This window comes from Centroberyx affinis, unplaced genomic scaffold, assembly GCF_046629955.1.
Source record: "Centroberyx affinis isolate AG114_WGS23_722 - 3 ecotype Tasmania unplaced genomic scaffold, CSIRO-AGI_Caff_v1 ptg000367l_1, whole genome shotgun sequence".
Taxonomy (NCBI): domain Eukaryota; kingdom Metazoa; phylum Chordata; class Actinopteri; order Beryciformes; family Berycidae; genus Centroberyx; species Centroberyx affinis.
Window position 1 is genome coordinate 129,839 of NW_027279038.1, and position 26,735 is coordinate 156,573.

At 42.3% G+C, this 26,735-nt stretch overlaps 1 protein-coding gene across 1 annotated transcript; it reads left to right on the top strand.

Annotated features, from left to right (window-relative positions):
- The first annotated feature begins 104 nt into the window (after nt 1–104).
- Nucleotides 105–25,251, top strand: pla2r1 (phospholipase A2 receptor 1). Its single transcript, XM_071515719.1, has 30 exons — nt 105–367; nt 3,053–3,433; nt 3,617–3,790; nt 4,001–4,165; nt 4,601–4,714; nt 5,198–5,347; nt 5,711–5,905; nt 6,001–6,164; nt 6,671–6,781; nt 8,414–8,526; nt 8,715–8,884; nt 9,029–9,237; nt 10,773–10,918; nt 11,486–11,570; nt 11,707–11,842; nt 11,933–11,968; nt 12,809–12,969; nt 14,136–14,197; nt 14,316–14,419; nt 14,522–14,658; nt 16,360–16,477; nt 16,691–16,830; nt 17,159–17,300; nt 18,198–18,433; nt 21,406–21,589; nt 21,725–21,859; nt 22,538–22,660; nt 22,789–22,965; nt 23,583–23,618; nt 23,896–25,251. The coding sequence occupies exons 1-30, from the start codon at nt 229–231 to the stop codon at nt 24,111–24,113; spliced, it is 4,461 nt and encodes a 1,486-aa protein (XP_071371820.1). The 5' UTR covers nt 105–228; the 3' UTR covers nt 24,114–25,251.
- The last annotated feature ends 1,484 nt before the right edge of the window (nt 25,252–26,735 follow it).

Sequence of the window (26,735 nt, forward strand, 5' to 3'; positions counted from 1 at the left end):
AAGCAGAAAGCTTCGGTGCGGCTCTACCAGTGAGGAGTGTGTGTTTCTTCACTGCAGAGATGCAGACCGAAGAGCAGCGGCGGCTCCGTCAGACGTGACGTCGCGATTCCCCCTCTAAAAACTTTGCGGAAAGTTTCCTATGAGGGCAAAACAACAACCCGAAAATATACTTTGAGAATCTCGGAATGTGCGGACCTTTGCACCACAATACTGCATCCCGTCGTCGAAATGATAATGCAGTTGTTTCGCTGCATCGATTCCGTGGCTGTTGTGGCGACTATTTGTGCCGTGTTGTTGGCGAAAAGCTGCGTCTGTGTGAATGAGGAAGATGAAGTCCTGGAGAAAAACCAGCTCATGGAGTTTTACAGTAAGTCATCCGGCTCCTGATGCAGCACAGAGGTCCCCAAACCTTTTCATGCCAAGCACCCACCCACCCCATATAAATCCATATTACACCATTTGATAAGATTTTGTCCCAAATAATCCCATCTGCAACGATTTTACGCTCTTAACACGGTGCAGAATTATGTAACTGTTTCTACTGTAGGTGGGGAGATACCCGGGGAGAGTGAAACCTCTAAGCAAAATGATCTTTCCAATACATGCTCCCATTGTGCTAATATCTAGTGCATGAAGTAACAGTGAAATTAAACTATTCCACATTTTTGCTGGGGACCCGGTGAAACCCTCTCAGGGCCCCCTGGTGGTTCCCGGACCCCAGTTTGTGTCCTGCATGTCCTGTTCATTTTGCTGGTGATTTCTATTATCCTGGAAATTAGGACAGCTTAGAAACTGAGTAAAAGCGGATTCTCTTTGTACAAAATTGGGGATAAATACAAATGCATTGGGTCTTAAGTACCCCCCCCCCCCCCCCCTTTGTATCTCCATTAGATATTCAAAATAATTGTTATCCTGAGTTATAAACGTTACTGTATCATCGTAGTCATGCAAAATTAAGGGCATATTATACTATTATACCTATTTAACATTTGGATACTGTGCATAACTAACCATATTATCACTGTCTTTCAATAGAATCATATGGAGTTACCATGATTTACTATTCTGTTGTCTAAATTAATGATAAAAAGCAAATCATACTTAAAATCTGTAATAAAATGAGATTTGAAACAAATTAGGGAATCTTATTTGAAAAAAAGTTTTATCATATTTTATATTACCATGCAGTTCAGTGCAGGGCTGGGCGATATCGACCAAAAATCATATCTCGGTATTTTTAGGCTGAATAGCGATACACGATATATATCTTGGTATTTTCTACGAAGTGGGCTAAATGTTCAGTTGTAAGTAGGGCTGGGCGATATGGACAAAATCAAATATCACAATATTTTTGACCAAATACCTCGATATTGATATTGCGACAATATTGTAGGGATGACTATTGGTGCTTTCACTAAATATTTACACAATGAGATTTTTGATAAATAATCATCAGTAATGTGGATATATTGACTAAGTGGGTAAAGGCAAATAATAAAACAGCTAGAACAGTCTGGTATGTTCAGAAAATTACATCACTTTACTGTAATGCAGCCTTTAAAACCAGGAAAAGACACTTATGCCATATCACGATATTATGATATCCATATCGATATATTGCCCAGCCCTAGTTCAGTGTGTTTAGCATCAATATGATTATTTAAGTGATTTTGCATATGTTGCAGATAGCATATGTTAAAATATAGTTATATGTCGATTTTGAAATAATTTATGATTAACCACACAACACACACACGCACACACACACACACACAAAATGCTTTGCTAATGTCCTGTACAGCTATGCTATACCTTCTAGTATAAACTTCCAAAACAGGCAACATGAACATTTAATTTTGATCTAGTACTGTAACATGCAGCCTGTTTTTTTCCCTTTGGTGTGCATGAGTGACATAAAGAAAGAGGTTATATCCTCAGATGTGTAATCAGCCAGTCGGAGCATATATACATCCTTTGTTTTGTTAGTATATCCAGTTACACCGAAGACCCCTTTGACTTCGGAAAACAAAGGCCCCTCACTCTCCTCCAGGCTTTCATCTGGCTACAATATTTCAATCAGGAGAGACAAGTAAATAAAGTAAAGATAATAGTTTATTATAACAGATGATTTGGTGAGAATTAGGACTTAACAAGAGTCTTTGGCGCTTAGACTCTACAGGGAGATTTTGAAATCGAGGGGCACCAGCCCTGAGCAGCAGCAAGTTAAATCCCCCCGTGGAGTCCAGACACTGGTGATGGTGGCTGATGACTTCTGCTGAAACTGATAGCTGGTGAGGTTGATGAGTGAAGAAGCTGATGAAGCTGATGAAGCTGATGAATCTGCGAAGACTGGGCGGAGATGGGGAGGTGGAGCGGTGCGCATAACAGCAGCATGGATGGACTACAGCGGAGAGAGAGACATATTTAAAAAGACAGCAGCAAAATGATAGGCTAACGATAGAGATGTGTCGCTGTGCTATTGGATAGATGTGACCAGCTGATGTGAACAGCTGATATCTCAATTGACAGCCCGGGAAAAGACAGCAAGGAAATAATGAGTGAGCATGCGTGAGAGAAGTGAATGGCAGTATGGAATGACAAGTGAAACTACAGCATAAGCATGCAAAATATAGTCTTCCTGACTGAACCTTCGCTAAAGCTCCATTACTCCATTTTGGTGGAAAGGCATCTAAAACAAGGGTGATATCTTTCTGTCTAATAGTCGACTGGTTCTGAATGGTTATGTGATAGCTGATAGTACAAATATTCTCACTTTACATGGTTTAAAATCAGGCTGTTTACATCCTACTGAGGTGATATGCCATGATTTATCCATCTATCCCTCTGCTCACACAAGACAAACCCCCTCACATCCATCCATCCATCCATTCATCCCTTTATCTATCACCCAGCTCCATTTACGCATAAATTCCCCACTTCCTCCCTCTCTTTTTTTTATCCCCTCCTTGTTTCTCAACCTCCTCCTGTCTTCCCCCCTCCCCTCATCTCATCTGCTTTCCCTTCTCCCCGTCTCTCGTCCATCCCTTTCCAGAAAAGGGTCTGTTCATCCTGGAGAGTTCTCAACTGAAGCGCTGCGTCACGGTGGATCGCTCCAACCTGGTGCTGGAGAACTGCGAGCTGCCCACGCGCCGCATGCTGTGGAAGTGGGTCTCCCGCCACCGCCTCTTCAACCTGGGCACCAGCATGTGCCTGGGCGTCAACGCCTCCGATGCGACGCAGCCGCTCAGCACGTTCGAGTGCGACATGGCCCTCCGCACGCTGTGGTGGCGCTGCAATGGAAACTCTCTGTACGGGCCGTCCCAGATGAAGCTGGCTGTGGCGGGCCGTTTGGTGGTGGTGAAGAAAAACTCGTACCACCAGTGGAGAAGGTACAACACACCTGGAGAGGGGCCCTGCTCATACCCATATGACGGTAGGCAGATTTCAGTGAAAAAAATCCTGTGTATCTTTTGTATTTTCATGTAACAGCTCATCGATGAATTTGACACGCTCATCCACAACAAAATGTCTACCTTGGTTATTGTCTGACTTCTCCCCATGGGATCGTTTTCTATTTATTTCATTTAAAATCATTCCGGGTGTGTTTTATATGCAGATATCCACACTTTGTTGGGGAATGCACATGGCATGCCCTGTGCTTTGCCGTTTAAATACAACAACAAGTGGTACTCAGAATGCACAGCCGAGGGGCGCGAGGACCATCGTCAGTGGTGCGCCACCACCACCCGCTATGATGATGCTGAAAGATGGGGCTTCTGTCCAGTTCAAGGTAAAACACACACACACACCGGGGTAAGAAATTGACCTTTTTTTCAGAGAGTATTTTTTCCCCCTTGATCTGACTTTTAGGGGCATTTTGGTCCTTTTCAGGGGCAATTTGATTGAACACTGGAAAGAATCACGTATCACATATTGATTCATTTTACCTCCTCCTTTATCACATAGATCTCTACTTTCTTCTTAACTCCTGGCTCTATAGATTCAAGCTGTGAGACATTCTGGGACTCCAACCAGGAGCTGCGTGCGTGTTACCAGTTCAACCTGTACACCATCCTGACCTGGAGCCAAGCGCTGTCGACCTGCCAGGCCCAAGGTGGAAACCTGCTGAGCATCACCAGCCTGGCAGAGCACAGGTACATCAGAGGTAGGCATCCCAGCTGGTAGAGCAACATATAGGCACCAAACCAGAATACAAGCAGCTCGTCCACCTGATGTAATGCAGGCACAGTACATGCCAGAGTCTCCTGTTGATATTTTTCCTGCTCAGTGGGAAAGTATGACTTCTGCCACTTACATTTCTAGGCTGTGGGGAGACATCAAGATTTTGGTCATTGTCACCTACAGTAATGAACTAATCTCTGAACAATGCAGAGATTTGGAGTTGTACAATGTTAATTTCTCTCTCTCTCTCTCTGTCACTCTGTCTTTACTATTCCATATAAAAAGAAACAAAATGAAATAAAGTTATCGCACACTAGAGGCCTGCTAATAATTTGCCTCCGAAATTAGATATGAAGTTACATTCCTAGCTGATTTTCACAACTCATACACAATTTTTGCACCATTTACGTTGTGTCAGATCGACTGGCTGATGTTGGGGTGATGGTGTGGATCGGACTGAACCACCTGAAGGATGGGCGGGGATGGCAGTGGTCCGATGGAGGACCTCTGTCCCTGGTCAACTTCACCACAGGTACCGAGCCTTTACTTGTTCACTCCAGGGCTGAGTGAGGGGTGGTGGCTCTCTTAATGTGATGACATTTTAACATGGATATGTATGTAAGCGTATGTATTTATCTTTGTTTGTATGTATGTAAAGATGTATTCAGATCTGCATGCATAACAGCGTGCATAATGTATACATGTACATGCATTACTATTATAATTGTTTAATACAGTATATTGTAATATATATAATAATTAAAAAAATGCTTCTTTCTTCTTTTTTTTTTTGTTCTTTGCCAAGAAATATTATACAGCACATTTACAAGCTGTACCTGACTGTAGGTACAGCTTGACTGATTTTTTTAGTTACTCAAATGACAACAGAAGTTGTTATTTCGGGTCCATGTAGACCTAATACAGAAAAAAACTCTTTTTACAATTTTAAAATAAAACGTGGAGGTGCAGCGCCGCTCCTGACACTAAGCCCCTCCTGTTGCTGTCTTCCCATCAGCTCTGTCTCCCAGCCCGCTGCAGGACAACAGGCAGTGTGGAGTGTACAACTCAGCCTTCGAGGGTCACTGGCAGAGCCTCTCCTGTGAGTCTGCTCTGCCTTACATCTGCAAGAAGACACCCAATGACACCCGGAGAGCCGAGCCGCTGGGTGAGAACGCATACACACAGGTGCTGCACACATGCTGCAAACACACACTTTGTCTGAACACTAGACATCCAGACAGTCTTCCTCCTTCCTCAAAGTTGTCCTAGATTATAGCGGAAATAAATTATAAGTCAAAGTGCAGAATGTGTGAGAGGCTTTTTGTAGCTCCTGTGGCTTTAGACCGCAACAGCTGCACTGCACCTGGGGAGTGAACGTTTGACCTTTCTCTCTACAGCACTGCTGGCTGTTAGACCAAAACAATGTTTGTTGGAGCTCATGTTTTAAAATGTGCTCCTCTCCTCTCCTCTCCTCTCCTCTCCTCTCCTCTCCTCTCCTCTCCTCTCCTCTCCCCTCATCCTCTTACAGAGAACTGGCAATATTACAGTACGGTGTGTCCAGAGGGCTGGTTGGCCCATAATGGTTTCTGCTACCGGGTGCTGTCAGAGGCAGAGGCAGGATCCTGGGAGGATTCATCCCAGGCTTGTGGCTCTCAGGGGGCAAACCTCACCAGCCTCCACTCGCTGTCTGAGGTGGAACTGCTGCTCAACCTCCTGGCTAACTGTAAGTTCTGTGTTTTACACCAAGTGGATGCTAAACACCATTTTGTGTGTGTGCGTGTGAATGCTATATTGCGTGTGCATATCCATGTGTTGCAGTCTCTGGGGAGAGTCCAGAGGTGTGGATCGGTCTGAGGGCACGGGCATTGTCGCCAGCTGTGGAGTGGTCTGATGGCTCGCCAGTTACTCTCACTCTCTGGCACCAGTACCACCCGCCTCACAACCTGACTGACGGGACTCTCTGTGCCAAGGCAGACAGGAAGGTGAGAGTGCATGTTGAATGGCCAAGCTTTGTTCAAACCCACAGAACTTTGTTTTTAATTCTAGTCAAGATCCCAAGGTTTCCAAAGATACCAAATATGTCATGTGGAATTACAGGGAAATGTGTATAAAATGATTTTCAAGATATCTAGATTTTTTCCATTTGATGTAAACAAATTGGCATTTCGGGTTTGAATATTTCATTCAAAATTAGCATGTTATAGCCGCAACGAAATGTTGGAATACAGAATATCCATGTGACATTTTTGTACAGTATGAAAAACACAAAAAGTAACTTTGAAGTTAATTAAGGGGAACTTTAAGGGGAAAGTCAGGGTGCAAGAAATTAAATGATTATAGTATCTTACAAAAGATACAGTAGTGTGAGTTTACCTCCTCCATCGAGTGGATTGAAATTGAATTGATCCCATGACACTGTGTATGTATGTGTGTGTATGCATCCATCAGGTGTTGTGCCTCTGAGAATAAAATGTAAGCTCTTCCACAGGAAGGTAACTGGCTGTTAGCGTCATGTGACGAGCGACTGCCTGCTGTGTGTAGGAAAGAAAGCCAAACTCCCTATCATCACGCTGGAGCATGGGACGAGGGCTGTCCTGAGGTAGGAACACCACTACACACACACACACACACACACACACACACACACACACGCATGCACTAAAATAGAAAGAGATACAGAAAATTATTAATATTATAATAACCAAGCGCCTGTGTGCATCCGAACTGTCGAAATGTCCTTGAGCAAGACAAGGAGTCCCTGCCATCCAGGGTTAGTTGCTGTTAGGTTGCTGTTTTGTAGCTGAACCTTTGCTCTGACCTCCCAGGAGAGGGGGTGGCAAGCAAAAATCACATTACATTATTACGTAACATGTAATCTACAAGATAATCTGATAAGACTGGTAAAATAGCTCTGCTTCCAAGAAACGACAAAACTGCCATCTTTATATTTGATACATTCTTTTTTTAAGGGGCTGTTTTAGTGTGAAAAATGCTGACATGAATTCTGCTCTAAAAAGGCAAAAGGCAGTAACTGTTCAGAGTGTAAACAGAGTAAAACTCAGAAAAATGGCCCTTAGTTTTTTGCTGAGCCAAATGACTTGTAAGGCAATCTTTGAAAATGTGGTGATTTGTTGACTTGGTCAGAGGTAATTCTTTTACCGTCCTCTGACCTGACAGCGATTAAGAAAAATGACCAACTCTGTTTTGGACCAAAATTGAACGTACTGCTGCTTAACTTTGTGGGGCAGAATTGTTCTGTGCAGTTAGAGTAGCTCCATACATATCGGGCCGTGTACCAGGAGGAGCCACGCGCCCGCCGGAGTTCAAGTTGTGGGCGAGTCGGCCCATCCTTTCTTCAGAAGCACAATGAGCTGATTCACCGGACTGCTGACGTTTTGTCTGGCATTCATGCTGCTCCCTGACTCTGTTTACAAGAATATCAAACGCTTGACTCATAGGGCTACTTGATAATACTCTGGCACTTGGGGGCGAAAATGGCCCGGAAGGCAGAGGATCAGTGGACGTGTTCAAGCAGTCTCTGAGGAGTCTTGCCAGGGTTTTAGAGGCAGATCTACTTGTTACATATCTACATTTTACACTTCTAGCTTCTACATTTTCTATGTTGTGCGATTTGGTAAAGTGCGCGATCTGATCCGGTAAGGTGTTTCCTCTAGTCTGGTTTTGTTGATAAAATGACTCCATCAGCACACAGAATCATTTCTTACTCTAGTCTTAAAAAGAGTTTTTTTTGCTGTGGATTCCTTCTTCATGTGAGTTTTGGCATAGGCTTCTGGTCCCCAAGTTCAGGGGGGGTTGGGGAGGCCAAATGGACACCACTTGTGAAAACATGCCAAACCAATACCCCCCCACCCCCACCCCCAACACACACACACACACACATACACACACACATACACACATAACCACGCACATATATGCAGACACTCATAGAGTATGAGTTTTGCTTCACAGATGGGCTTTGTTAGACATGAATGGCTAGACCGTTGCCCCCAACACCCCCCAACGTCCCCCCTCCACACACACACACACACACACACACACACGCACATGTGTGTGTTTTATTGTGTTTAGTCTGCAGAGAAAACATATTAGCCAACATTTTTTCTTGGAAATTACAGAAAATCCGGACTTCATAAAATATTACTGATGGATAAAGTTTGTTTTTTTTGTGTTTTTTGCTGTTGCTCAACACACTGTCTGTGTCCTGTAGGGCTGGAAGCGCCATGGTCACTCCTGCTACATGGTGACCAGCCATGAACAGAGCTACAATGATGCACTGATGGGATATTACTGCAAGGCTCCTCTCCTTATTGTGGAAAACAGGTTGGCTGACCGATTTATTGATCAATTGAGTGGCAACATTTCAACTTATTCTGTCCTACTGTTTTGTGTTCAGTTGAGTTCAGCTCAGTTTTCTCCTCTCCTCTCCTCTCCTCTCCTCTCCTCTCCTCTCCTCTCCTCTCCTCTCCTCTCCTCTCCTCTCCCCTCCTCTCCTCTCCTTATACTGACAGGTTTGAGCAGGCGTTTGTCAACAGTTTACTGAATGAGAGGGGAGCCAACAGCAGCGTGCGTTACTGGATTGCCCTCGACGACCAGATGACGATAGGAGAGTACAGCTGGCTCAGTCACAACGGCTCCTCTCTGCCACTCACCTTCACCAACTGGAACAAACACCAGCCAGGTAGCCAATGGATAGGAAAGTTAGAGCTTTACCTATGAATAAATACACTGTGGTCGTGCTTTCTGTGTATTCTCTAATATCCATCTTTTCCTCTCTTCATCACCTTTCCCATTATTGCCTACTCCTTCCCTCCCCAACTTCCAGTCAGTGCTGGTGGCTGTGTTGCCATGACAGGTGGCCCAGCTCTGGGTCACTGGGAGGTGAAAGACTGCAACTCCCACAAGGCCTTGTCAGTGTGCAAGCAGAGCATCAGCAGTTACCAGGATGTCCAGCTGCCGGAGCACCACATCGACGCCTACGCCCCCTGTCCCCCAGGCTGGGAATCACAGTCTGGGCTGCTGCACTGCTTCAAGGTCAGATCAGACTGTCTCTACATCCTCTATCCTCATCTCTTTCCTCTGTCCTGACTCACAGCTCTGATCTAGCTTTTGTGCTTCATGTCTCCTTAACCCCTTGCGCTCTGAGTTACCCCTTAAATTTCCCCTTACGTAGCTTCAAAGTTATAAAAAATATTTTTTTCCATACTGTACGACAATGTCACATAGCTATTCTGTATCTGCTCACTCCAACGCTTTATTGAAGCTATATCATGCTTATATTGAGTGAAATATTAAAGCCCAAGTCATTTCGTCAACATTTGTTTTACAGCTGCGCCATTACATCAAATGGAAAAAAATGTAGATATCATGTGAACACATTTCCAAAGACTGCAACACATTTGTACACATTTCCCTGTAATTCCGTGTGACATATTTGGTATCTTTGGAAACCTTGGGATCTTGACTAGAATTTAAAATAAAGTTCTGTTCGTTTCAACAAAGCTTGCTTGCACATCATGCGTTTGTAATAATAGACACACCAGTGGGGCCGGCAGGGTGGAAGAGATTTTAATCTATCTATCTATCTATCTATCTATCTATCTATCTATCTATCTATCTATCTATCTATCTGTCTGTCTGTCTGTCTGTCTGTCTATTTCTCTACTTAAACCTTCTTATCTCTCTTCCTATTATCCACCTTCCTCCCTCATGTCATCCTCTTGCTGCAGCAATCATTATTAACGATCAGAAGCCTATAGAATGTGGACAGTAAATCAATACTAGGATTCACTAAGTCATGGTCTGTGCTGTGAAGGATTTACAGATTCAATATTAACCACTCTGATACACTGGCAGACTGATCTGAGCAGTTCTGATCATATTAAACATCTTTGATATTTACGACCTGGCATCTGGACGGGTCCTTTGGTTGTGTGTGGGGAATTCCAAGAGTGGAAACCACCAATAACCAATGAGAGACGAGTTTACAGTATTATATTGAAAAGTTATGTTAATGATAGTAATACAAGGATAATAACTCCTACAATGAATGTAAGCTACTAGCGTAACTACCATTACCTTTTTTCTGCACCTCCAGCTCTCACTGAAAGCCGGGTCCCTCCAGCTACAGCATTCCCCAAATTCCCTTTTTGTGTTTTTTCTGTGCTTTTTTCCCCCCAGTGATGCACATTGCGTCAATGTGCATATTAATACATGTTGATTCATGTTGGATCGCATGACTTTCTGCACGATAAGAAGTCCTGACGTCAGTTCAGGAGTCAGCAGGATAATCTCAGTTACATGGTGAAGCGTGTGATGCCCCATCCTTGCCTGATCATCTAGTGTGATCATCAAGTGTGACCATATTTATGACTGAGAGAGAATAAATCTGTGAAATCTGTCAATATGTATGTGATGCAAAATTAGTTAGGGTTTGGAAAGTCTCCTAGTGTGTCCACAGCCTTAGTGACAGTGTCTGTGGTCCATCTAATCCGAAGTGATGTGTGGTTCATCTAGTTTGAAGAAGGCCTGTAGTAACCCTGAGTTGACAGTATGTGTGGTTCTTCTAGGTGTTCCACGATGAGAAAGTCCTGATGAAGCGTTCCTGGGTGGAAGCAGACTTCTTCTGCCAGGCCCTGGGGGCTCAGCTGGCCAGTTTCCACCACTATGAGGAGCAGGTGTTTGTTAAGCGGCTCCTCAGTACCATGTTCGAAGGGTTGGTACAGCCCTCTGGGCCTCGTCAGCACAGGAATATTATGGGAACTGATAGATGGCTGGGTTGAGGTGTTTTTGTTTAACTTTGTAGCGTATCACCTGCAGTTGTTTGCTATTGGCTTTTGAAGATGAGACATGCTTTAGGATTGCCTTGTAATCTGTCTACACTGCAAAAAAGTCCATCTTAACAAGTCATTTAATCTATTATTAAGTCCTAAATTGTTAACTTTCTTAAACCAAGTGAAAAATCTGTCAATAAGGTCAGTTAATTTCAACTGTGCCCAATGCAGCTGTATTACAAGATGGATTTAATAATTTTGTAGAATCAAGTGAAAATGTCCTGATATAATATAGATCACTCCAGTATTATCAAAATGACATTACCTGATTCAGAAAAAATCTTCATAGAAGTTCATTTACATTGCAAACAAGTGAAATTATCTCAAACCAGTGACATATTTTTCACTTGTTTTAAGAAAACTAAGATTTTTCACTAAATTCAAGATTAAAAGACTTGTCAAGATGGACTTTTGCTGCAGTGTGCTTGTGTTCTGCTGTTCCTCTTTAGAACAGAGGGTCGCTGGTTTTGGGTGGGCTTAAATAAGAGAGACCCTGAGGCGCCCGCGGCTTGGGAATGGTCCGATGGTTCTCCAGTAAGTACATATAGATTCACACGCATTCACAAAAGTATTCTCTTGTCTCACTGGAACAGTTGATAATATCCAACAAGATGTGCACATTAATGTATACCTATCTATACCTAATGGTTGTGCGTGCGTGTGTGTGCAGGTGGTGACGTCGTTCATAGAGGATAAGAATGAGGAGGATGACAAGCGTGACTGTGCCATGTACAGCGACCTGACCAACGCCCTCCTGCCGCAGCCCTGTGACACCAAACACGAGTGGATCTGCAAGATGTCCAGAGGTAGTGGACATCAGCCAACCCACCAATCCCCCACCTACACATAGACACATCAACACCACATGACGTACCAATCTCTCATTTATTTTGCAGGTGATGAACTGAACAAACCATATTGGTACAGCGAGCGTAAGTAGCATTCTTACATTCCCGCAATCCTGATTACATTCAGGATACATTTCATTGCTTTTGCCTCGGTTTATAGATACTGATAGATATTCTTCATGTCTCTACAAAAAAATCATTTGCTATGTAATGGATAATGAACAGCAAGCTGGTCATTATTGTAAAATAATTGCCCCAGCAGGATGAATCAAGACACTATTGTGCTGAAGGGGCTTATTTTTTTTATTTATCCTGCTTAATGCACAGTTATTTACCAAAAATATTTACCATTTGACACAAAATATTAACCTAAAATGATTTTATTTCAAGCTAAAGCAATTTGCAAGCTTCCACCATAGAACTGTAACCATAGAAATGTCTGTAGCTAACATCCAAGCGCTACACTGTAACAGAACTGTAACCATAGAAACGTAAACAAATCCAGTAAGATCTCTGTTCAGCCTCTAACCAGCATCCAAAGGTTTTGTGCTCTCTGAATAAATTACGTTTTATTGGAACCTCAGTTAGCTGAGTGTTTGTCTGCAGTAACCAAGGAGCAACGTCTTTTTGGCTCAATGTGTTGCTACTTAATTTAATTAGAAATCAACAAAATCAACTCGACCTCTTGCTGGTGGAGTGAATATTTGGATGTGAAATAAGAAACAACAGACCTCAGAATGTGTCTATTGGGCAATTAGAATTGAGCTTTCAACAAAGTCATGTAATAATTATAGATATTTTTGAAATTTGATTCATTGGAATTGCCCTGTGTGTAGTTAATATTTTCAGTTATCGTAGACGTAGGAAGACAGATGTGTGATTGAAATGTGACTGACTGTGTTCCCTGCCCCTGCTCGTCTGCAGAGAGCGAGCCCTGGGTGTTTTACCGCGGAGCTGAGTACCTGCTGGCCAAGCAGCTCTTTGACTGGGACGCCGTCTCTCTGGCCTGTCAGATGATGGGAGCCCAGCTGCTGTCCATTCACTCCAGAGAGGAGCTGCACTTTGTCAAGGAGCGCATGGGGAGGGTCTGTAGATCCATGCACATGCGCAAAATATGCAAATACGTAGATTCACAGACATATGGGCACAGTGTCTTTAAGCTGGCATTTATTGTATTAGCATTTCAACAGTTTTGGGTGTTCATGCGTTACCGAAATACTGTTACTTTTCTCTGTAACAAGAAATGTAACAAATTCATATTTCAATTACGCTTAAAAATATTACAGATGCCAAAATAATTAAGTTGGTATTTTTGTTGTCAGCCCTGCTAAACATCAGATTGAACCAACAAGCTGAGATGGCAGTTAAGTTTACTTTCTCACTTGGTTTTGATTAAGCAAAACTATAACAAGAGCAACGAACATCAGCATTTTTTGGTTCTCCTGGTCATTCACACAGAAGGACACTGAGTTATCCTAATTGTTGAAGATAAAAGGAGGATGCAATCATCAATTACTTTTGCTTTACACTTACTTTGTTTGAGTAACAAGCCCAACACTGCATGTCAACATATACAAAGGCATGTTGCTGCGCATGTTGTTGTGCAGGCCAGAAAGTTGTGGTTGTTGGACAGAATTGGACACAGACGCTCGTCTCCAGCCAATTGCCCATTGAGCCCTTCCTTCCTGACATTTCACACATACACACACACACACACACACACACACACACACACACATAGGAAAACACACACACATGCATGAAGTGTCACAACAATTGACACAATCTTTCCTCATACAAGTTCACATGTTTGCACACAAGTGCACCCGGTCTCTGTAAACAAACACACACACACATTTCCAATGTGCATGCATGCGCGCACACCATACATACACACACACACGCACACACAGGCTAAAACACACCTCATATGTGGACACTTTCATGCTTGAGTGCCCCCATGGACAGGGAATAAGAAAAGACCATTTTGGACTAGACTAAAGAACTCTCTTGTGCTTGTGAGGCTTGTGAGGGATAAAGGGGACAAAACAAGAAGATGAAAGAGGAGAGGCACGGGCCAAGGAGAGCGCCTGAATGGCTGCTCATGTTGGAGAGGCCCTGAAAAGCTGAGTGAGGACAGGATTGCAAAGGAGGAGGGTAAGAGTCCTTGAAAGTGTGGAGTAAGTTTTTATTCTCCTCTCCCCTCTCTCTCTCTCTCTCTCTCTCTCTCTCTCTCTCTCTCTCTCTCCAGCTCTCCCTGGGCCCAACCAACTGGTGGATTGGGCTGTCCATTGACCCGCATAGAGAAGTCAGGTGTGTGCGCTTTTGAGTTTGTTAAACATTTCCTGTCACTGTCTTTGAGTCTATTACAGAATTCCACACTTTATTCAAGTGAAGAAATGTGTGTGTGTGTGTGTGTGTGTGTTTGCAGCTGGGGTGACAAGACGGAGCTAGACTTTCAGAGCTGGGCAGAGGGAAGTGCCTTTGGTGGCCCTGTGAAAAATAGGTTATGTGTTACCATGTCCTCTTCATCAGGTAAATTCCCACACACACATACACAGAAACACTCAAACACACACACACACACACATACTAACACGCGCTAGCAAGTATTGACGTGTTCCTGGTCTGTTCCAGGAAAGTGGTCGATGGGTGAGTGCAGCGATCATCATGGCTACGTGTGCAAGAGAAAGACAGTGTCTGTGGTGGAGACTCCCAGAGAGCCGCACTACATCGGAGGCTGTCCGGAGAGATGGCTGTACTTCGGACACAAGGTTCACACACACACATAAGCAATTGAATCATTGATTTATGTCCATATTTAAACAAGACTAAAAGGACATAAACAATAGTGATAGAGCGATAAAGACTACCTCTCCAGCTGCCAGAGCGTACAAATTAAAAAATCACTAACTTGCTCTGGGAATGATGAGAGCCAGTTGGTACTTGAACAGCTTTGTGGACCTTTCAGCTTCCAGGGGAGAACAGGGTAAATTGAGCCAGTGGGTCGTATCTAGGCCACCATACACAAAATTAATCGTGTGATCCCTGAATCCATGAAGTAATAAGACAGTGAGGTCATATGATTTTAGCTGTCAGGTGATTTCATCATGGTGAACATGTCATGATTCTTGTATCTAAATGGAAGTAGATACGTTTGAGGCTTTATTATATATTCGTTTTTCTAAGGTACAATATAGCTGTGTAGCCCAACAACATTAAGTATACTTAGCAATTTCTGTTTGAAATAAATACACATTTACAGTGCAAAAAGTGGTTCTCCCTTACAACTCAGTTCTAAAATGGCCTCCTCTCTGAGCGCCTCTCTGCCTCTAGGGTTGTAGCAGGATGTTTATGTTTTCATTCACTGTCCCCTAGTGATCCCAACTTATCTTGTCCACATCAAAATAACTCAGATCAGATCTGGCAAACCAGCTGATCTTCTGGATCTCCTCTTCAATTCAGGAACGCTGCGATAAATATCGATCTTAACATGTCATTTTGTCAAGTATTCAGTCTTAAAATCTTGTTTTCTTTAAAACTAATTAAAAACCACTTTTTTGAAACAAGTGACAGTATCTTGAAATACAGCTGTTCACTCCACTAGTGTCGATAGAATGTTGCTGTATTCAAGAAAAGTCTTGAAAAAGTTTATTTCCTTAAGAAACAATTGAAATCATCGCACCCCACTAACAGATTTTTTTCACCTGCTTTAAGAAAAATAAGATTTCAAGATTAAATACTACACCAAATGACTTATTAAGATGGATATTTTTTGCAGTGAAGCAGGGTGTGAATCTCACTCAGCAGGGGGACCTTGTGTTGTGATAGATGCAGGAACAGAGTGGCTCTAGCTAGACTATCATTGTTAAGCATATTTAACAGATCGGAAAGCCTTTTAGCAATGTTTGTCCTCTGAAAGCCTTTCCTCTCATTCGCACCGTGGGTATTGGGTAATATGAGTATTTATCCACTTGCTTGTAAGGTTCCTGTCTTTATTGTTCATGCTGTGAATAATTTTCATGGGATATGAATATTGGAGATCTGATGTCATGCCAGCTGCAGTGTTACCTGTCTGATTGCCTCAAATTTCATAATAAGAAGCATTAAATCAAGTCCGTAGAAAACTGTAAGTGGTGATTTCAAAATTTTGCTGTTTTCTCTTTTCATTTGGCACCATCAAATTATGTCCAAGGTATTTATATGTCTCATGCCAAGAATAGCCTCACAGCTGTTTATCACTGATTGTAGACATAGGGGACTTGTTTTATTTAGAGTGATACAAGCAGTTTCACCAACTCCACCTGTCAAAGAAAACAGCACACTTGGATCCTTTTCACCTTGTATCCTGACCTCTCCAAACAGCAGTCCTGGAGAGCTGGTGGTGATAGAGAAATTTAGAGTTGCATTTCAAAATGAGATATCTGTGCTATGTGTGTGTGTGTGTGTGTGTGTGTGTGTGTGTGTGTTGGCAGTGTCTCCTGCTGCACCTCCCTGACAGTCCTGAGGAGGGAAAGAGTTGGAAAGATGCCCAGTCCATCTGCTCCTCATTCCAAGGCTCGCTGGTCGCCATAGAGGATGAGATTGAACAAGGTAACGGCACCAGGGAAAGTGAATTGTACAACTGTCCACTGAACGGCACATTTCATACAACTGGTACAAATTCAACCAGAGAAGTTATCAGATTACTTTCATTTCGTGCTCCTCGATCGATGTACCTCTGCTGTTAGGCACGTCAAAAAGGAATACTGCTCTGTTTCAGTTTGTGTTTCCTATTTTCCTGCTGTCATGCCATCATTTCTGCAGCCTACATCACCATGCTGCTCCAGGGCAGCTCTGTCGGCGTGTGGATCGGTCTGTGGGATGAGGACACCATGAAATGGACCAATGGGAAACCAATCAGCTACACCAACTGGTCTCCGATCGAACCAAAGAGCTCTCTCACTGTAAGCTCCTGTGACTGCAGTAGGTTAGCCTACATTGCTAATTGTCACCACCGCATTGGTCGTAGTTCCAGTCGTTCCAAGAGCCTGTAATCTTATTGTAGAAAATAGCCTTGTCTTATTCCATGGGCTCAAGTGTGAAAGAGTCTACATATCGTGTGCTTTAGCTTCTGTGTGTGTGTGTGTGTGTGAGTGTGTGTGTGTGTGTGTGTGTGCAGAGACAGGGTGAAATTGCGTGTAAACACAAGAGCATGTACAAGGAAAGAGTATGTCAACTGAGATGGCACATGTTCATGAATGTGTCTGTGTGTGTGTGTGTATGAACCTCCAGGAGGAAGACTGGCGCAGTGGGCCTGCTGACGAGCCTCTGTGTACTGTTCTGTCCAACAACCACAACTTCCACCTGACAGGGAAGTGGTATGATGAGAAGTGCACAGAGAGTGGGTATGGCTTTGTGTGTCAGAAACCACAAGGTAAGATTCCTTCAGTTTGTTTCTCTTCCTTCTCATCCTGTCGCTGTCTGTCTTTCATTTCCTCTCTGTGTGTTTTTCCATGTCACTACGTACTCAGCAGCGTGTCACTCTGTTCTCTGCCCTGCTGTCGGTCTGTGTGCATTCCTGGCTGTCAGTCTCTGTCATACTTTTGTTCTTTTTTCTTTGCGCGCTGCTCGTTCTCTGCAGTTCGTGGTAACCGGTGTCGTCTTAAAGTGGAATCTGGAGTGTTGACAGATGTTTCTGTTCCTGACAGCTGAAACAGTGGAGGTCTGGAGAAATTCTCATAAAAAAAAATGTGAGATAACGAGACTTTGCTTTGAGTCAAAGGCAGCATCAATTGGCTCTGAATGTGAAATGGCCTTCTCGCACAAGCCCCCGGAAATGGCACTTCAGGTTTGTTAGCTTAGCTACGACGCTAGCTACTTCACCGAGTAAATAAACACACACTCTCTGGGGAAATTAAACAAACAAGATAAAAATGGATGAGCATTTTCTGGGGGTAATAACAGCCGCTGCGCGTCGTTTAAACCTTGCCTTTGTAACGTACTGTTTTCGCTAGCTAGCTAACTGTAGCAACTTCCTTGTTGTTCCTAAGACAGTAAACAAGTGAGCGCCAGTGCCATGCTCCGCCATTTTCTAACCAGCTGTGTTTGAATTTCTCCAGACCTCTGTCGTTAAATAGACTAATGGCTATGGAACAGTTGTGTGAAGCCTCCGCATTAGTAAACAATGAACTTTATGTTGGCCTCCGAGAGCTAAGGAGCTATTTTTGTGACACATTAACATCTGGAAGCAATCATTCTGACCCAACCTCTCTTTCTTCCCTTCTTCCTACCCCCCCCCCCCTCTCTTTCGCCTTTGTTTTCTCTGTCACAGATACATCCAAACCCCCCACCCACTCCTATCGCCACCCTCTCCCTGACAATATTGAGTACAGGAGCCACAGCTACAGGGTCGTGCCCGGCAACATGAGCTGGTACGACGCGCTGCATATGTGCATAGAGAATGATTCTGACCTAGTGAGCGTTACAGATCCCTACCACCAGGCTTTCCTTACTGTCCTTGTCAATAGATTGGCAGTCCCGCACTGGATTGGACTGTATAGTCAAGACGTATGTATCCCCTCACACAATACGTACTGTATACCTCTGCACTGTGTGTGTCTGTGTTTGTCTCTGAGAGGTGGCATAGGAGCTAGAGCTGTGTGTGTGTGTATGTGTGTGTGTGTGTGTGCATTTATTTGTGTTTACTGGTTAATGAGCATGAATTGCAGGCAATACATGCATGGATGCCTTAATCCCACTCATTTCCCACTTACAGAGGAAACCAAAGGTGAAAACAAACAATGCTTTTTGTGAGGGAAAACAAAAAGCATATTTTGTTTTCACCTGCTGTTTCCTCTATAGAGACACTGTGGAGTGCGTCATACTTCGAAAGCCACGCCCACCGTGGGGGAAAACAATATCGCTAACAAACTGGCAAAAGCGGCGATCGGGAGGAAATCTTTTCAGATATGGACAGCCTGACAAGGTTTTTCCTGTTTTCGAGTATGTCAAAGAATTATTTTGCCACACTGCCTCCAACAGAGAGGGAAATGTACAAGCTGGATAAATTATCCCACACAGTGACCTGAAGTGAAATACTTCGAGATTTACCACTACTTAATTTAATCACCAGGTAAGATAATAAATTGACCTTGAATAATTTCACTTAACATTTAATAATCTGAAATACAGCTATGCTTTTCAGACTATAAGTTTGAGCGACGCTGATGTGGCATTGGTTGTTAAAGTGGATTGTTGCTAAGTTTACTTACTTACGTTAGCTAACAAGTCAGTGAGGTGTCTCATTACCCTGGACCCTTGCACCCTGGACTGACAGTCAGTACAGAGCAAAATATCCTGAGACCCACACATGAACACAACTCATCTGTTTTATAGAGAGGAATTAGCTCAGTAATGTTAGCTTAGTAGCAACCTAATGTTAGGACAGCATGCAGCTTTTAAACACGTTTTAACATACAGGTTATCTTACAAGAATATAACTAGAATATAACTTACTGGTAATTTACTGACCAGTGACAAAATACTGGCCACATTGTAAGTGTATTTACTCTCAGGGTCCCAAAGCTTCCCCCTCTTCTACCATGAGCCACTGTCAGCGCCTCTCTCCTTACAGCCTGGATCCACATTTTTCTTCTTAACGGCTCCTTGTTTTGCTCGGGAGCACAAAAAACTGTAATTCATGGTTTTTAAGTTTGTTGGCTGTGAATCCTACCACACCAACAGCTTTTAGGCATGTCTAATTTGGGCAATAATGACAATGATGTGCATTCAGTCACACAGTGAATGGAGAGTGGTTCAGTGATTTCCCCCACGATGGGCGTGGCCTATTTTATGCACTGTCTCTATAACAGCATGTCTGCATCCTAAACCTAGCAAGTCTACCAGTCTTTCCCTATTCCATTGTTAGCCCTTTTAAAGTAGGATGCTGTTTGAAGCACAGTGCCACCACAGAAGCTTTCGCTGTCTAAAAATATACCTTAACACATCCAAAATCCATGAAAATCACAACATTTGATCACATGTAATGCTGAATGTAGAGCTGTCTAAGTTGCTCTATCGCAACATTAGAAGACAAGCCTCAATTGATTCTTGAGGAGTTTTTTTTTTTTCAAATACACACACAGGAAGCCTATGGTCAGAGCAAAATGGCTAGAAAAAAGGGAAACGATGCCAAACAGAGATCAGATATCAAGGCAAGAATTACAAAAGATCCTCAAAATGCTAGTATGTTCCTTTAGATGGACAACTTAATTTTTCTGTGAGTTTATTAGATTACAATGCGCCCCCACGGCTAGTTACAGTTGTCTAGCATGTCTCCAGGGCTTTTCTCCTGGCCCTTAGCCCATGTAGAAGTATGCTGCCCACTAGCACATGCTTTCCCAGCAGACAGCCAGAGGAGCCTCAACATTTGGATCCAAGTATCCCTGAGCCCCCGTGGAATGTCTTACTCATGAAAACAGGAAGTGAGGGAATTGATTCTCTCTCTGCGTCTCTCTCTGTCTCTCTCTCTCTCTCCCTCTCTCTCTCTCTCTCTGATCTTGTTCAATTTCTGACTCATCCACAACCTCAACCAGTTTGGTAACAGTTCATAATAACCATCCGTAATAAATGGTGAGTTTATCATTATTTAATGGTAGTTCATGTTATTGTTAACTATCAAATAATTTAATTAACTAAGGATTAGTAAAGCTTTAAATAATGTTATTTGATCATTAATTAATGTAGTAAAAAATGAGCAATTTATCCTTAGTATAAAATTTCAATCCTACTCTTCCTACGCTTCCTGCAGTAGCACTGAGTTCATGCCACTTCCGATGAGTCACTAGCTGGATACCATTCATGGTAATATTCACTTTTGTTTGCCTCCTGGACTGAAGCAAGGGCCACCTCTTTTGTTAAGAGGAAAAAATGTAAAAAAAAAAATAATAATAATAATAAAAAAAATAAATTGTTTTTATATACACATTCTTTAAAGGCTCAACAAGAGTTTTACTTTTGAGGGTGTAAACACAAGAAAAACAGACCTGTGGGTATTTCAGGAAATTATCAATAATCACCAAGTTATCAATAATCACGAGCAACACTTGAAGTAATTTAATACTTTTAGTAATCTAAGTGGATAACTGTGCCTCTTTAACCCCACCCCCACCCCACCCCACCATATAAATAATAAACTGTTAATTTTATATTGCATTAATGAATGATCAAATAACATTTCTAGCATTTACTAATCCTTAGTAAACTGTTACAAATAAAAAATAGTTGTTAATTACTTGATAGTTAACAATAAAATAATACTTACCTAATGTTAAATAATGATAAACTCACTATTTATTAAGGATGGTTATTACAAAGTGCTACCACCTGTTTTTCTTAACCAAATGACTTGCATGTGTTGAATGACATCCACTGCTGTTACAGTTAGGAGTCCACCAACATGCAACAGTGTTACTGACCCAATGCTGCCGACACAAGTGTTACCTCCTGACTGATCGATCTGTGGCACCATTTCCTTACAGAACGGTTTCAATTACCACTGGTCAGACGGCAGTGACACAGTTTACACACACTGGGATGCTGCTGACGACGAGGACGAGGACTTTGTGACGGGGGAGTGTGTGTACATGGATGTGAGCGGAGGCTGGCGGAGAGCGGACTGTGAGGCTCCGCTGCCTGGAGCGCTGTGTCACGTGCCGCCACCAAGTCAGTGCTGTTTCTCTGAAATATCAACATTTGAGTGCTTCACGCAGCATCGTTTCAACTGCGCGATTTCTGTTACTCACTGTGTGCTTTCATAGTGGAAGATTGACTGTGTTCCTCCGCCTGTCTCTCTCATAGGGAGTAATGCGTTTGCCACGGATGAGGTGGTGTGTCCCTCCACTTGGGTGAAATTTGGAAACGGCTGTTACAACTTTGAGCCTGTGGTGCAGAGATTTACTTTGGAAGAGGCCAGAGAGCACTGCAGACAGAAAGGTAGGTGTGATATGCATGGGAATTTATCTAAATATACTATATATTATTGCCAGATGAATTGTGGTAACATCTGTCAGTGCTATATTAGTAGTTTCCTGGCAGGTGTATTTGATATTCCTCCTTTCTCCACTGAATTTAGCGTGGAACTCACCAGTCCGCTATCTACCAGAAATAATTTTTCATGGGAACTTGCCTGAGAACTCCCAGAACATTAGTGGGTCTACTGTTTGTAATGGAGACAGTTTGCTGCAGCCTGTTAACGAAAATAAAGCCTGAAGTTTGATCGTTCTTTAGTCAGCACCATAAGTTGAACAGTTAAGTTATTTCTCCCTGAAAATATTAAATTACAGTTTTCTTAATCTTGTGCTGTATGACTGTAATCTGCAGGATAACACACACACTCCCCCTACAGGTCAAATGGGGGAGGGGCTCTGAAATGCGGTAGGCTTGGGAAAAACACTGTTGGTTCTTCCTGCTTAGAGAAGTGACTCATTGATTTACTCAGTAGGTGTTTATCCTGTTTAAGGCTATACCCTCTGTGCCAACAGTGTTTTCAGTGTTTATCAGTACTTTGTATTCACCCTTCAGCTCTGTCTTGAGTGTTATGCTACACAGTAGTTGATGGTTAAGCTTCATCACCTGGAATATTAAGTTTGCTGTTATGCTGTCGATTTCCAGTCAACACTTCAGATGTCCTGACCATTGAGAGCGAGATAGAGAACCGCTTTTTCCTGGAGGAGCTGTGGTCGTCCGGGTTCCAGCACCAGACTGTGTGGTTGGGGATGTACTTCAACACTGACAGTAAGAACTCACGCTCTCGATTCTTCTCTCGATCATTCTCCCACACCCTCCCCATGATAACCCCCCACCCCCCACCCCACCACTCTCCATGTTGTAGCTGTTGAACTGTGTCCTCTGTTTGATTTTAGCTGATTCTTTGTCCTGGGTGGATGGTTCACCTATGGACTACACCAACTGGCCCTTCAAAGCCCCAGACGCCAGCCTGCTGAATGCGGACGTCTGCGTTTCTACCAGGTTGATTGACGGAGTGTGGCACCTGTCACGGTGCACCGAGCGGCTGGGCTTCGTCTGCAAAACCCACTCAGGTGGGTCGAACCATACTGTTGAATTGATATTTCCGACCACCTTGCTGTGTGTTTACACCTGGCCTCAAATGTGCATTGGGCATCTTTTGTGGCTGTGTATTTAAATCAGCGTCCATATATATTTCATGTTTCTGTACATTGCTCATGAGTGCAGTGTAGCAGAATTACCCCCAGGTTGTGTTGAATTTGAATCATGGAGACAGTTGTGTGTTTATTCATTCATGATACATTTCATCTGCAGTGTTTTTTCAGCTGAACAGTAATGACCAAGAGGATTGTTAGTTATAATATGGTGACAATATTAAATACTTTTCCACAGCTTTGAACCCATATTTGCTTGCTATAGATAACTACCACCCGGTTTTCAGCAATGTGTCAATAAAGATCATAAACAATAACATCAAAAGGTTTTCCTGCTGATGAATTTTTGATCATTGTGGCTGCACCATTTTTGGACAGGCCAGTGTATTAGGTCAGGAGCAAATATTCCATAGCCATGACTTATCAAGACATAACGTCAATGTCGAATTGCCTCTTGGCCCATACCACATGGTCTAAATATCTGAGCTTTTTTTTCTGAAGTCATATTGAATTCTGCTTTACTTGTTCTTTTGCAGATGTAATTGCTGAGGTGGAAGTGGAACCTTTAAATGGTAAAGTGCACTATCATTATCGAACACTTTAGACAGGGTAAAGTGTGCTGTAGGTGCCGTAAGCCTGAGCACTTCCATTCAGACTGCTAGAAGCTGAGTGAGCATACAGCACATGCAGATACGATTAACTATACTGACACTCTTTCTTGTGCAATAGAATCTGTTACATTACGTAATGCGTGTTTCAAACATATATCAATTTTTACGTTTTTATACATGTGATTCAAAGAAAGGATCATTATATCGCACATGAAATCTGTCTGTCTGTGTATTCCAGGGCTACATCACGGTATCGTCCCCGCTGCCGTCCTGGTGGCTATAGTGATCTTCGCCATGCTGGCAGGAGTGATGTGGTTTGTGTACAAGAGGAACGCCGCACGTTTTCACAGGCTCCCAACCCTTGGCAGCGCTTATTACAGACAGACCAGCTCACAGGCGACAGAGTCAGACGGAAACGTGCTGATCACAGACCTGGAGGCTCACTCAGGAGAATAGTACTTTATCTCTCTCTCTCTCTCTCTCTCTCTCTCTCTCTCTCTCTCTCTCTCTCTCTCTCTCGCACCATTTCACAATCAGTTATGGATGCTGACTCCTCAGGATAGTGGTGAGACGATAACAGCAAACAGTTCAGTTCTTTCATGAATTTATAAGTGGATTTGAAGGATGCCAGTTGCAACCTTTGTTTTTGTAAACCTCATTGTCACCCACTGAAGGAGAAAAACCTAGACTGATGGGTCAGATGTTCTTTATTGAGTGGATGGATTTCATTTATTCATATGATTGAAATGGGCCAATCTGTTGACATTGAAGAGCCACAACAATGGAATTTTTGTTATATGAAGTAGGTTAATATTTCACATGTTCACAAAAAGGAGACGTTGCATCAGGTACGCTTGAGAGTTTTAATCCTGGAAAAAAAAACAACAGGTACTGAACACTAAATGTTTGTTAAAGTCCTAAAAAGAAGGATTCTCTCCAGGAGAAGGATTTGATCAATCCTAATTGGAAAGATTATAATTTTCTAGGAAAATACTTCAGATAATACAGAGACGTTTTACATATGAAGATTAAGATGGTTTTCATACTGTTGGGACGGGAAGAAAAGTCTTGGTCTACTTGTTAGGGTCAGGAGAAACTTTCCTTATTTTGGTCATTTGTGTTCATTTCATATTGTGCAAAAAACACTGATAGGTAGGAGACAAAATAGAAATGACAGTGATGACTGTAATGTATTTGTAGCTTTTGATTCAGAATTCAGGACTCATATGAGCTGTCCATTCATATGGTACAGTCATTTTTGTCAGTATTACCTTTTTATTTTTAGTTGGGTTTTTTTACACATGCTGTATATTTGATACCAGAATTATTTGTGTGTTCTATGCTATTATAAGAGAAAATATATTAAGGGGCATCACCGATGATTGAATTTGTTCACTGTTTCTATTGTCTGCTGATGATATGCATAACAAATTCGGTGGTGTATTTTGCACAGTTGTCTTTTGTGTTAATAAATTGAAGGTAGGCTTAATAATCCCAGTTTTATCCTTCTTTTATTTGCTACATGGCACCAACAAAGAGTCTCACTGTGGAGGTCACAATGAAGCAATGATGAATACTAGAAAAAGAAAGAAAACATCCTCTCTGATAAGATCTATTGCATGTGATTAAAAGGAAATGTGTGTCAATCACTGCATGTTGATATTATCAGTCTCTCAAGGAATTCACTTTTTTTTTAGTTTAAGATGCTTTGCAAAAGCAATCTCCACATACAGCATGAGCGTGCAACTTTGATCTTTTCCTGCACAAGACCCTAACCCTTCCTTTATAAAATGAAAATGAGAGAGATGAGAGAATTCATAAAACAGTGTAATACTGCACGAACTAGACTACCAGGTAATCAAAACAGTCTGATTCTTTGCAATTTTGGGCTTTGACTTGCAATTTTGCCCAATCCTTTTGGACCAATTTCTTGTATCCTTATGGAAAATGATGGTGAAATACTAACTTGTACTTTTACCACAAGTACGCACACGCACGGTCACAAATTGTCTTGCAGTTCTTTCAGAAAAGCCACATCAAAGTCACAGTTATAAAAAAAAAACCTGTCTGTGAACCTATTCGTGAACACAAACAAAAAAAAGGACCAGAGAAGCAACACTGTTCCGTCATCTAATCAGCTTGTAGTGGCTCCATTAACAATGAGAGGGTACAGTCATTAAATAGGCCACCTAGATACTGTATATAGCCTACAATGACTGACTTTGTCAACTCCGAGGTCTGTTTATTTATAGATCAAATTAGTTTTATATTGCAGAAGTGAGTTCCACATGAGAAAACACATCTTTGACCTGTCTGTCACCTTTCTCCATTGAATTTATTGCTTGATGAAAAAAAGTACAGGACAAACTCTGCTTCTCTGGGTATTGGAAACAATGCTGAGTTTGTATGCATAATAGCCCTATATGATCTTTATGTTACAGTAATCTCAATAAAATTTCAGAAAATGGTAGCAAATTCCAAGAGCATTGATTTTAGATTGCTTATCAAAGCACCCAGTATTTGGCAGCAGCACCAAGGAAACCTCTGTAAAAAAAAAAAAAAAAGAGGCTTGTGAGCCAAGTGTAGGTTGCTCTGAAAGCATTAATAATTCACAACAGCTACTGGATTTCAAAATAAAATGTAACGTGTAGTTGACATTTGTTAGGTGGGGTGGGGTCTTACACTGCGACGTAACTGCAAATTGGCGAATGAAACACAACACGGACACAATCGAGTGGGCGATGTCTGTGCGAAGTAATCATAGGATATTATCCTGGCTATCAGGGAATGTGAGTTACTAACCTAGAAAGTGAAACAGTCAGATCGAGCTGCGTCAAGCTAGCCGTAAAAAAACAGGATAAGACCGGAATTTGGGTGATGTTGCCTTCAAAATTAAAGTGTACATTTTTTAGGTTTGGGAAAAAAGTATGGTACCGGACCTTCCATTGTGTTGCCTTTAAGAGCAGTTGTGCCATTCTATAGTTTAAAATAACCTTTTCAAAATAGTAGACATCCTTTCATGTTCTCTGGTATAGAGATCTATAGATTAGATTAGATTAGATTAGATTAGATTATAGC